The following is a 13,551-nucleotide window of genomic DNA, read 5'->3' as shown; positions in this document are numbered from 1 at the left end:
TGAAATATTTCCATGTACCATCAACTGGCATAATGAGACTTTTGAGGGTAGCTTCTGTTTAGGTTTATCATAGAGGAATAAGTAAGGGAAGCGTTGTAACTCCATACATCAGTAAATGCGAGTTATTTGTATAGGCATAGTTAAGTGACATCTAGCGACAAACACGCGTCAACTAGCGTAAATTATCAGTACTGCTACTTGTCAATAGATGTCGCGACGAACGAAAAGTCTAATGCTCACCAATTCTTAGCTAATATTACAATAGTATTAATCAGTATTCTGTTTTCAATTCCTTCTGCTTGTAATACAAGTTGTAAACTGTTCTAATATTAAATTTTTGGCAGAAGAGACACAGTTGACGCGTGATTGTCGCTAGATGTCACTTAACTATGCCTATACAAATAACTCGCATTTACTGATGTATAGAATTACAACTCTTCCTTTGCTTATTCCTCTATGTGTTTATTTAAATACCTAAACATTCAGACTATAATATCTGTAATGATATAAACACTTTTACTTACAGTATGTTCTTGCAATTACTTAACTAAATTGCTTATAAGTTTGCATTAAACATATTTTTGTATATCAAACTTCTTTAATATTTACAAGCATTGTGAAATAAATATAAAAAGTCAGTAAATGTATATAAAATACTGGAATGACGTGTTTAAAGCCAGTTTTTACTTGAGACACTTTCGAGACAATTCCAATTTATTTTTAAAATATTAAAAAATACTGTTTATACTCTGTCAAACAAGTCTGTCAGTAAATAAGAACTAAGAAAACTATAGGTATCCTTTTCTCTAGCACCCTAAAGAAAAGGATGCATATAGTTTTCTTTGTTCTTATTTACTGACGGACTTGTTTGACAGAGTATATTTTATAATTTTTGAGTTGAATACGATTAAGTCTAGAGATAATCTAAAGAAAAAGACGTCAGCATAAATACCTATTTTTCTAAAATTATTGTACAGTAAAATGAGAAAAACAGATTTTAAAAGATATCAACACATGCAAATGAAGTCCTTGTTATAATATATAAAAACAATTAGTGGCTGTACATTTATAACGCTTACTAAAAAGTAAAACGATATGTATTTTACATATAATATGTTGTTACAACCTATAAAATTGCATAGTTTGGCAATAGGAGTATATAGATTAATATCCCTATTCGAACTTTAATATCCGTCAAATATTAGATGTAGTTACGATATCTCAGACATATAGATATCATATCGCAGTTACATCTTACATTGCAGAAATTTTCTTCGAATAAGGCAGTGTAGATATTTCATTGTTTATTTCATTATGTTCGACAGACTTTGAATGGTACTTAGTATCTTAGATCTTATGGACTTAAGATACATTGAGTACCTATTTTGAAATAGCTAAAAAGCAACAAGTATCTAAATGTGACTTTTCATAGAAAATGCTTGATGCATACATACATGTACAATAATTATAATAAGCATTTTTTTATCATAATATTCGCTTTAAGTAGTGTTTAAATTTTCGAACATATCTAAAGATCTGTCTATAACATAGTGTCAAGCTCCATTCATTTCGTTTTCAGGTAAAGAAAAAGGGCTACTATTGTATCCAAAGTTCAAGTATCCAAAGTCAAATTCGGCGGCGTTACCCGTTAAATGAACGGAGTAACCAAACGACTAGTACGGTCATTTTCGAAAATATCAGTCGTGTCTACATCGTAAGTTTGTAATAATAATGAAGATTTAACTTAGTGTGTGTAGGTATTTGAAGGCGCGCGCGTCGAACGGATTACCCGAACGACTAGTACGGTCATTTTCGAAAATGTCAGTCTGTCTACATCGTAAGTTTCTAATAATTTTCTGTAATAATAATGAAGATTTAACTTAGTGTGTGTAGGTGTTTGAAGGCGCGCGTGACGAATGGAATACCCGAACGACTAGTACGGTCATTTTCGAAAATATCAAAGTCTGTCTACATAGTCAAGTTTCTTATAATTTTCGGTAATAATAATGAAGATTTAACTTAGTGTGTGTAGGTGTTCGGAGGCGCGCGTTCCACATAGTTTGCGGGCAGCATGCCAGTGCGGCCTGTGCGGAGGACCTGCCCGGTCATCCAGCCTTCATCGATGGCGGTCACGTTGGAAATGAGGTCACCTTCGCGGAAGGATACCTCATCGCTGTCGTTGGCTTCGTAGTCGTACATTGCGATGTATACTTTCTGGAATGGAGAGAACAAAATTTAAATGGTATGAAATTTTAAATTAGTCCAAAAAGCCTCAAAAATTAATGTTTTATAAGTACTACAGTACTTATAAAACATAAAGTAAGTAAGTAGGTATTTTTCACATTAATATCCGTGACAAATGTATAGCAACTTCGTATCTGCTTCTGGATTTCAGTAAAGCCTTTGACACCGTATATCATGATATTCATACATAAACTTGAGGGGTCGCACAAGGAAGCAGTCTGGGTCCTCAAGTATTTTTTGTATTTTTTATGGGGTTTATCGTTACCTGCGCGTCGGGCTCGTGCTTGTTGGACATGACCTTCATGTAGCTCTGGTCGGGGCCAGTATAGACGGGTTTTGGATTTCAGTAAAGCCTTTGACACTATCGATCACGATATTCCTACAAAACCTTAAGGGGTCGCACAAGGCAGTATTCTAGGTTCTCAATTGTTTGTATTTTTTTGGTTACCTGCGCGTCGGGCTCGTGCTTGTTGGGCATGACCTGCATGTAGCTCTGGTCGGGGCCAGTATAGACGGGTTTTGGATTTCAGTAAAGCCTTTGACACCATCGATCACGATATTTCTACAAAACCTTAAGGGGTCGCACAAGGCAGTATTCTAGGTTCTCAATTGTTTGTATTTTTTTGGTTACCTGCGCGTCGGGCTCGTGCTTGTTGGACATGACCTGCATGTAGTTGTGGTCGGGGCCGGCGAAGGCGGCGCGCTCGGAGGCGAGCGGGTCGAGGTCGGCCACGCGCCCGATCTGCCGCGCGCTCGTCGCCTGCTGCTGCTGGTGTTGGTGGTGGGACCCTGATGGAAAGGTTTGGGTTATTGGGTTTTCTTTGTTCATGCGAAAGAATGCATGCTGTAAAGCTACCTTTGTTTGAAAATCACTCAGTTCGTCAAAATAAAATTTTGTCATGCGTTAACTACTAAATCTTCTCCTAAAACTTTATAAAGAAACAGTATATTACGATACAAGTGCGGAAAAAAGGAAGTTCGATTTTCCTTTTCGCACGTGTAGCCCTCTGAAGTTTCGACCTGACAAAAAATTACCCACTTCTCGCACTAGTGCTTTAATAAAGCTTTTATTTAGTTTTGTATAGATGGCTTGTTCTTAAATATATCAATTTAGTTATCTTCAATTTAGTTTCACTTAGAAACGGTAAGCTAAGATATATCTCAAAGTTAGCGTTATTGTTATGCAATTCTGTAAACTGAGATACTATTCCAATACAATAAGTTTGTAAACAATTGAAATGGTATTATAATTATATTACAGAACACTGACTTAACACAGAGGCATGTCGAATATTTATAACCTCATTCCTGTCGATAAACCCAGACCAATGTCCCCACTCCACAAAGAAAGCCCAACACAAAATGTACAAACCTCTCTTGCCATCACTGGTGCTATTATAGATGAGGGTAGCTGACGCTCGCTGAGTATTCGGCGGTGCTCTCGGTCCATCCACTAGTGGATCGTAATCTTGGATCCTACCGATCTTCTGTTGACTCCCAACCCCATAGTTAGCCCCAGGTTGTTGATACTGTCCGTAGGCAAACTGATTTTGATAATCATCATATTTCTGCTGGTAATCTTCATACTGTTTTGGTTGTTGTCGGTATTGGTTTTGATTGTAGGCCGGTTGATGATTACTCTGGAAATTCTGGTTGTGATACTGTTGTGGCTGATGTTGTTGTTGTTGTTGGTAGGATTGGTTTTGGTTCTGGTTCTGGTAGGCCGGGGGCGGTTGGTACACTTGGGGCTGGGGTTGTTTCTGCGGCGGCGGGACTGGCAGCATCTCGTTGGCGTAGTTCTCGAGTTGCTGGTGGTAGTTGTCGGAGGGCACGTCTACATTTAAAGCGGTGGAATGGATTAGACACGATGATTTCTTCATTTGCATGAAGATGGTGATAGGAAAGTTAATTGCGTCAAACTATAAAATTCGCTCCTATAAAATTGTGATCAACGGCTGTAAAAATATTTTGAAGAACTGTCACAATATTTCAATATATTGTGTTGCTGTTAAAATGTTGGACATTTCAGATAACATTTAAAGGGTTTCTAAGGGGGGTTTTAAGGGGATCTAGTATCCTTAAGTTGGCTTAATTTCTACTCGTTTTTATTTTTATTTTAGGGAAATATCAACACAAAACTACCGTTAAAAAGTAGTCTCCAGTAAAAAATAAGTTAGCTTAGCAATTTTGACGCAATCAACTTTCTGTAGATGAAACATTCGCACACCCACAAACAAACACATATAGTCACATATATTGTGCGACGGACAATGATCAGTGGTTTAATTATGTTGACGAGTGTATAATTGTGGTATCCCAAAGAGTAAAGGGGTCGTCAAATCGTCAATAAGGACGAATTCCTAATAGACTGTCTCAAGAAGTATAAAGACCCTTTAAACATGGAAAGCCACAATAAATGTGGTAATCATCACTACAGTATAGAGATCTATCATTATTGTGTACAAAATTGTACGTATCAGCAAAGTTTCGTTTATTAGTCGGTTTAGTCGTTCCACATTCCCTTTTGTACCATAACTTACAAGTCATGTGTTTTCTATAAGGAACCATATTTGAGAGTGTGTTTAGCGAAATGTCCCACTTTGTCGGTTACCATTAAGGCGAGATTTACTTGTATCTTTATATGAATAAACTGACAAACCGGCTTTATAGCAATCGACAAAGTGGGACGTTTTCCCGTGCACACTCACATTTATTGTACCTTCTATTTATTTTAATAGGTACAGTCGCGGTCAGTTTCATGTACACATACGTACAAAAATATCTGAACACGATTCTAATATAGCTTAAAAAAACTTCATACCTACTTGTGATTTTATTTACTAAATACGGTTTCTTCTATACTGTAGAGATTGTTACTCGTGTGACAACATTGGTCACGTAAAAAATGTTAAACGTATGTTCCAGTATAAATTACGTTTTTCTACTCCAGCACTTAAATCTGTCAATTAGATTATTGTCAGCGGTATCCAAATTAAGTTCATTTGAGTAACGACGAGAAAGTCTATTTGTCTATAGGTTCATAGGATTACTGCTAGCAGTAATCATATGAATATAGGAGTTCTGTTAATTTTTTTTTAAAAGCACAACTTCCATTTATCAGGTATGTTTTCATTTACAGTAATAAGTAACTTTTAATAAATAATATAATATTTAGGTTCATAATTTAAATCAAGATGAAAAATAAACTTAAATGCGTTTTACATATTAGATATTGCAAAACAAAGGTAAAAATCATAAGTTTATCCAACAATTTTACATTCGACATTTAAATATTCTTGAACGCAACCACATTTTTCGTAATTGAAAACCGGCTTATTTTCTATTTCTCTTGTCTATGGTATGTTTGACATTTGTAAACTTATCACGAAACTATTTGAACTATTTCGGTGGTGTGTAGTTTGTTTTAATTCGACGTTATTGTGCAAAAACATAAGTAATTATGAGTGATTCTGGTGAAAAATGCACTTCCGAAGAAATCAAGGCTATGGGCGCTCAAAGTGACTGACAATTTGTTACATGAAAAGTCAGATAAAGCGTACCAAAAATGTTATGATTGTTTTGACATGGAAATTGCAAAAAAATGTTTCAACTTTCTCTGAAACGGCGTTGTTGGCATATTTTGAAGAATTGTGCAACAAGTTCTCGCCATCAACATTGTGGACAGAATACTCAATGCTACGACGATCCACACAAATATTCCCATTCATTACATGAAGTAAGTAACTAACCCATTTTATTATTCTCGAATAGGTATGTATGTGGCTGTCGTAGAAAAAGTATAGTATACAATCGTAACATTATGAAGGCTATAAAAGTCTCGTACCTTACTTAGGCCACTCGGCAAGCCTTCGTGGCCTAACCGCGGTACTCAACTTTTATAGCCTTCATAACGTTACCGTTATATAATATACTAAAATAACTGGTTTTATTATCAGAAAATCTGTTATTGTGTTTGCGTGTATTTTTCAAGCACGGAATGACTTAGGTTGAAAATATGCTTAAGATTTTGGCAATCGTGTATTTTTATGGTAATGAATGACATACAGGGTGGGCCTTCAAGACGAATTATGTGAAAAGATGGTTAGATTATGTTATCTGTATTTGGTCTACCAACAGCGCGAAATTTGCAAATTAGGATGTGCAAGCAAGGCCATATTAAGATTTTACTTTTAAGGTTAGATTGAAAAGAAATTGATTGAAAGACATTAGGAAATATCATATTGTTTTTCTTACACAAAGGATAAAACTTTTGTGTCTCTTTACTTTATTTATTGCAATAATCCAACATTTTTTTTTGTCGTTGTGATATTTCGACACAGTAACATGCATCATGGGACATGAATATAGGTTGAAAAAAGAAGTTAAATATAATATTGGGAGTTTGAAAAAAAAAAATTACCTAATCACGGTCTGTATCGCGGTCAATTTAAGTCTCATGAAATCACTCCACCGAGCTCACTCCATCGTAGGCCACGTCTTTACCTTTGGCTAGTCTGTGGTCAAGAGTATTTATAATAGTAAAAAAATTCGAAACCTTTATATAGTCTACTGCTGATTCAACATCAACTGAGTGAGATCTATATGTGCCCACCCTATACGTCCTGTAAAGATGATCTTCGCACTGTCACCAAGGCAACACAAATCCACACAACCGTTCACTCACCAACTAGCTCCCCGTTCTCGTTGATCTGCCGCTGCTTCTCCATCTGAGCCTTCTTCTCCAGCTCGCCGTGGTAGGCCACGTTGCTGATGATCTTGGTGTTCGCCTTGATCCGGAGGGTCTCGGGGTCATCTGCCACCTGGAATGGAGACACGTCCACGTCAGTCACACCTAGGCTTACAATAAATTTAAAAGTGGAACTCGGAATGGATGCCACTAGGCAGGCAGCTGGCCTTCCCTTGTAGACGTTGGGGTCGACTTATTAAAAACAATTACACGAGTTTCTCGGTGGGGAACAATGATTATTTTTTAAGCAAACCTTTCTTGTAAAGTCAGAGATTCGGCTTTATTTTTTCCTTTAATGTGCAATCAAAGATCTCGTTAAAAGAGCATCAATCATTTGTGGTGCCGTAGCCGAATGGCATTTCTGCGACGCGAAACGAAAGGTAGTCTGGGTCTTGGCTCTGTCGACTTAAGAAATCAGTCTCTCTCATCAGTCTCTGCCATCGCGTGTAAGTTGAGCGGAGAGACAACAAAAGAGGAAGCGTCAAAACTATCGATCCGTTGCATAGAAGAGGAATCTACTGAGGATGAAAGGAAGCCTGATTTTGGCAAGAATCACGAAAAATGGTCTATACTCAACAATAACAAAACTCTGATGAAGATAACGTAGTGTATTGCGCATAGAACCGATGGCCGTTGGGGCGGAAAGGTTTTCGAGTGGCGACGCGTACCGGAAGGCGCAGCGTGGGTAGACCCCCCACAAGGTGGACTGATGACCTGGTGAAGGTCGCAGGAGTCCGCTGGACGCGGGTGGCGCAGGACAGGTCATTGTGGCAATCATTGAGGGATGCCTAATGCCTATGTTCAGCAGTGGACGTCTTTCGGCTGATGATGATGAATGTAGTGTATCAACCATACCTGTGTGAACTTGCCCTTGCTCTTCTCAAAGTCCGCGTGGTACTTAACGTTGCTCTGCAGCTTGGTGTTCTCTGCTATCCGCTTCAGTTCGGGGGTCTCTGCCATCGTCGTGTGCTTCGCCTTTGGAACGTGTCTGCAATTGATAAACACATTGTGTTAAAGTTGACAATTATGTCTTCTTTAATTATTTTTTATAGCCTACGAGTGAAGATAGGATAAGATTTATTTATTATCTAAATTCTAAGCGACGTAGGTAAATAGGTGTTATAAATATTTGCAATGGACATCAGCTTGACCATTTCGGGCGTACAATAATAAATTAAACTAATGCATGCAACAAACATAAAAAAACAACATATCATCACTAATCTATGTCCATAAAATATTCATTTACATTGTAGAAGATTTTTGCCAGTAGCCATTTCTTGAGTTTGTTTTTAAATCTGATCCCCATTTAGGGCTGATCCATTTAGCTTGTTTTTATTAAATCTGATCCCCATTTAGGGCTTTGATATATTCAGGTAAGTGATTAAATCTTTATTCCTGAGGCATACCGAGCTAAGTACAAAACTACCTCTAGATACTCTAATCGTACTTGTATATATTTTTAAATTAAAAGAAAAATGGAACAACTCCGAAAGGACTCAAACCTGCGACCTTCTGCATTGCTGGTGCTTCTTAGTGGTGTTGTAGGTGTGAATTTTTCAATTTTTCCTTTAATTTAAAAATGTGTCTTCTAATCTATATGGAATCCCTAATATCCCTAAGCCTACTACGCTGGACTTGAAAGCATGAAAAAATGATTGCTCAAGCTTCAAAAACCAGGGAGGAAATAATCGAGACGAGAGCGTTTGTAAATATGGATAACTGAACCTTCCTTTGCTTCTTAAGCTTATTGTTGTTGCTGTAAAGAGAAAGATCATTCATATACATAATAAAACTCATAAACACTTTCGCGCTCATAGCATTAGTATTACAATATATTACTCGTACGTGCAAATCGAGCTGACACGTACCAAACCTTTCCCAACAATACCATTAACTGTATGAAGTCACACACCGATTTAGACGTGACGCTTTGTGACGAATCCGGCCCGGGTTTTTGTCGACGTTCAATTGCGGGTAAAAGTGTGGAAAATCGCTTAACTTTCATTTCTTGTGAGATACAGGAGCTGTACACAACAGATTGGAATGTACGAGTAGGTAGCCTCTTCATAATACAGGGTGGCCCAAAATTACGATAACAGAGAATAGTGAAATGTTGAAAATTGAAATAAACCATAATATCGAAGTTACCGAAAATATTTTTGGGCCTATATATATATTGTATATTTCTACATTCACCATGGATATTTCAACAACATTCATGTCCATTTCGCAAGGTTTTGCAATGTAAACCAATTGTGTAAAGACATTTTTTTCAGTTTCACAAGCTCGATACGTTTCATTCAGACTACTTACGTAAATTCACCAACTTAAAGCTATAAATTATAGTTTGTAATCAATCTTAAAACCCTAGCCCGTTTATTGATTACTAAAATTAGGATATTTTAAAAGCTATACGTGCAATAAGTTAGACGAAAGTCATACCAGGGTGCGTAGCCGAATGGCACAAACGCTCACGAAACGAAACGCTAGTAGATATCTATCCCTATCGCTCTTGCGTATTGGCGCGACAGAGCCGGACTACGTTTCGTTTTCGTTTGGCGTCGGAGAAATGCCATTCGGCTACGGGGCCAGAGGTGCAGCGGCATATCGTTATTTTTTGTTCTAATATTTGCGTTTTTACTTCAAAGCCAAAGTAGGATATTTTGAAGACGATTTGATTTCTTTGGTCAAAAATTATTAAGATTTCACATTTTAATTTGTAGGACAATCGTTCGTGTAAGGACAGAAAAATAATTATACAAACGTTTGTCAACGCATTTTTGGGCCACCCTGTAATACTTCGAAATATTAAATCACGCAGATTTTGTTTAACTTGAGCAGTTTCTTGTTTGGAGGCCAAAACTCATTTTGGGTTATGGCGCCAGCCAAGTAAGTATTTTGGGATAACAAGCGTGAACTTACGGTTCTATTTCATTTACGTATTCAAATGTTTTGGGCACTTCGTTCGGCAGCTTGTATGTGTAAGATATTCATCGTCAGTCCACAGATTATACAAAATATAAATAAATACGTGGTCGTGATACTATGTATGTATATTATACGTGTAAAATGCGTATTCGTATACATAACAGTAGAAACCGCGAATGAATCTGAACAATGCTAGCTGCGTTCCATTTTTCCGGATGGCAGGCAGAAGGCATCCAGTGTGTCAAATCTTGATTTTCTCATTGTTAATAGAAAACGCTACGCTACCTAAGTACCTATTATGTTCAAATACATACATAAACTCACGCCTGTATTTCCAAACGGAGTAGGCCGTGCACACGAAACTGTAAGTTTCAATGCCACTTTCGGAGTTAAGGGGTTGAAAGAAAACGAAATTGTGATACAATTGTCACTGGTGTCCAGGCAAGGGTGCGTAGCCGAATGGCACAAACGCTCACGAAACGAAACGCTAGTAGATATCTATCTCTATCGCTCTTGCGTATTGGCGCGACAGAGCCGGATTATCTTTCGAGGCGTTTCGTTTTCGTTTCGCGTCGGAGAAATGCCATTCGGCTACGGGGCCAGTCCATCGTCCACATCACAAACGAACCGATATCCCACATTCGACTTCTACGAAACCCACTGGAGGAAAGGGATGATGATATTCTTAACCCGTCACCAACTCACCATGACATGAAAGAGGCGTGTTCCTACGTACAAAGTCTAAGCTCGTGTAGGTGAACGCGTACCGTGCTTGTATGAGTGAGATATGACAGGTCGACTGGTCGCGGTTTTAACAGGCGGTAACTGTGAGGTAAAGGTGAGCGGGTGGGTGGCACTTTCAGCCGGGAGCGGGAGTGGCCATACTGTACGGTAGTACTCTTTATTATACTGTGCTTCTATGCCGGCCAAATGTTCCCTGGAAAGCCAGCATAACATACTACATGACACGATCTTCATTATTTCCCTGCCATTATTTAATTAGGATAATTCGTCCATTTAGCGCAGACGTCACTTGCATCCGGGTTGCGAACTCCGGCGCATACGCATACAGGGCCCTGTCATAGATCACTTGCACATTAGACAGTCCACACATAATCTGAATGAGTGTGTTCTTCAAAATTAAATGCAATTTAAATGTTCTGAAGCCGACGTAAGATACTCGTAACGTATACATTTTCCGTCAGATTCTAACGTATTTTTTTATAAAGTCGGTACTTATAAATCTTACAATATGGGAAAGTATCAGAGTACGTACAATACGTAATAAATGCAACGCGCCTTTAAAAATAGCTGCTTGATAGGTAATTTTAGGACTGCCGGAGTGCCAAGGGTTAACTAATGAAGGCATTGTACCTACATATATGTAATACTTCGGCCTTCTGCCACCGTGTGCCCCTCTCAAGAGTAGCTCACTCTGCTCCTCGTCTGCAATATTGCCACATACTGCCCTACAAGCGCGATTACTTAATCGCGACGGCCAAAATAGGGAGCGGTGAGCCCGACGACCAGCACCACGTGACTAGTAGCGTGGCTACTCAACATGTCTGCCCACTTCCCGTCACGCCACTCATCGAGTGCCAGCAGCGGCTGGCCGATTCCCACCGGCTTGCCTAAAATGGATTACTAGTAAAGTACCTAATGTTAAGGTAGGTTTCTTTTTGCTGTGTTGCCTAGCAGAAATTTTCATCAGCCGCCACTGTTGAGTACGTGGGGTATTACATGCGTTGTCTACGTAGAAAATAGTCTACGCGTGCGCGTATGACATGTTACGTAACATTGACGGTCACTTTCGTTTTTATTGTGGCAGCATTGTTGCCGGCTTTGTCGCTCGGCCAGACTTAATGCGAATTAGCTTTGGGCAATGCTTTTTTGCACCAGTGCCTTTATCATGATGTGAGTGATTGACGATTTAAAAAACGTTACTCGTTAGAAACATCACGTAGAATGAGACGAATGTGAACAGTGCCACCAAACGGTCACCATCACCATTCCAAAAATGACATGCAGCTTCCGTGATATTTAGTGTGCCTGAGTGGACGCCTGGCGGACGCCTGGGCGGAGCGTGTAGCGGGCGGGCGAGCGTGTGTCCACCCTATGCAGCGTCGAGTCAGTAGGCCTAGCACATGATGGCCGCGGGAGTATGTCGCCGCGAGATAGATCACACGTCTTCTTCTAACTGTATTAATGACATAAAGACGGGTAGTCTATCTCGCGGCGACATACTCTCGCGGCAATCATGTGCTAGGCCTACTGGACACTTGTAGGAGCTTCAATTGTTTGACATGCACTCCGCATGCCCCGCCCCGCCCTCTGCACGCCTTATATGAGCGTCACGCCTTAGACCGTTTTCACATTATCCGATCCGATATCGATGTCGGAAGGATTTCAATAGAAAAAATCCAAGATGGCGCCTGTAATGTATGGGATATCGGTCCGACATCCGATATCGGATCGGATAATGTGAAAACGCACTTACACGTACGCTATCCAATCAAGTAGGTAAATAACCTATTCTAAAAAGAAGCGATTAAGATGGTAAAATTACATTAATAAATATAAATAAATAAATACTGAGGACACCTTACACATATCAACTTAGTCCCAAACCACACCTCGGACACTGGCGATCAAAATATATGAAAGAGGCGCGTTCCTAGCGCACATTCTAAGCTCGTGTAGGTGAACGCGTACTATGCTTGTATGAGTGAGATATGAGAGGTCGACTGTTCGCGTTTTTAACAGGCAGTAACTGTGAGGTAACCGAGAGGGGATGGGCGGCACTTTCAGCGGGGAGCGGGAGTGGCCATACTGTACGATAGTACTCTTTATTATACTGTGCCCAAACTAAGCAAAGCTTGTACTATGGGTGCTAAGCGACGATATACATACTTAAATAGATAAATAAATACTTATATACATAGAAAACATCCATGACTCAGGTCAGGAACAAATATCTGTGCTCATCACACAAATAAATGCCCTTACCAGGATTCGAACCCAGGACTCAGCAGGCAGGGTCACTACCGACTGAGCCAGACCGGTCGTCCTTATTATACTTGATGATATTAATACTTGTTCATTGTGTATTCCTCTCAACTGCAATAAATCCAAACAGTATATCAGAGAAGAAACAGTAATAAGATATGAGTAAATTCAAATAAACATTGCATATTTGCCATACCGGCGGAACGACTTCCTTCCAGACTACGTCAATAAATGAATCACGAAAAGTGTGAAACGAAATTATTCAAGTATGTTAATTATTCATGAGTCGTGAGGTAATAAGAGGAAAATGGTTTTATTGTTAATCAGTCTCATGTGACTCTTAACTGTTCAAAATGATTTTGTTAATTTTAAGGGCGGGAGAAGCGCTGGTGGCCTAGGAGTAAGAGCGTGCGACTTTCAATCCGGAGGTCACGGGTTCGAACCACGGCTCGTACCAATGAGTTTTTCGGAACTTATGTGTGCGAAATATCGTTTGATATTTGCCAGTCGCTTTTCGGTGAAGGAAAACATCATTAGGAAACTGGACTACTTCCAATAAGGCCTAGTTACCCTTCGGGTTGGAAGGTCAGATGGCATTCGCTTTCGGAAAACTAGTGACTACA

General features: G+C 39.1%; 1 protein-coding gene across 2 annotated transcripts in view; it reads right to left on the bottom strand.

Moving 5' to 3' along the window:
• Positions 1-360: 360 nt before the first annotated feature.
• The window catches only part of LOC125238793 (LIM and SH3 domain protein F42H10.3), a 49,683-nt gene continuing 36,492 nt past the window's right edge, over positions 361-13,551 (bottom strand). The window contains exons 3-7 of one of the 2 annotated variants that reach the window (XM_048146236.1): positions 7,847-7,979; positions 6,929-7,064; positions 3,617-4,078; positions 2,876-3,033; positions 361-2,214 (exon numbers count right to left, since the gene is read on the bottom strand). In XM_048146236.1, coding sequence (XP_048002193.1) covers positions 2,020-2,214; positions 2,876-3,033; positions 3,617-4,078; positions 6,929-7,064; positions 7,847-7,979 — 1,084 coding nt within the window. In that variant the 3' untranslated portion in view covers positions 361-2,019. The remainder of the gene's footprint in view (positions 2,215-2,875; positions 3,034-3,616; positions 4,079-6,928; positions 7,065-7,846; positions 7,980-13,551) is intronic. The other variant, XM_048146237.1, reaches the window with a different exon arrangement.

The sequence above is a fragment of the Leguminivora glycinivorella genome, chromosome 24, assembly GCF_023078275.1.
Source record: "Leguminivora glycinivorella isolate SPB_JAAS2020 chromosome 24, LegGlyc_1.1, whole genome shotgun sequence".
NCBI lineage: Eukaryota > Metazoa > Arthropoda > Insecta > Lepidoptera > Tortricidae > Leguminivora > Leguminivora glycinivorella.
The sequence above is the reverse complement of the archived record's forward strand: the minus strand, read 5'-3'. Positions and strand labels throughout refer to the sequence as shown.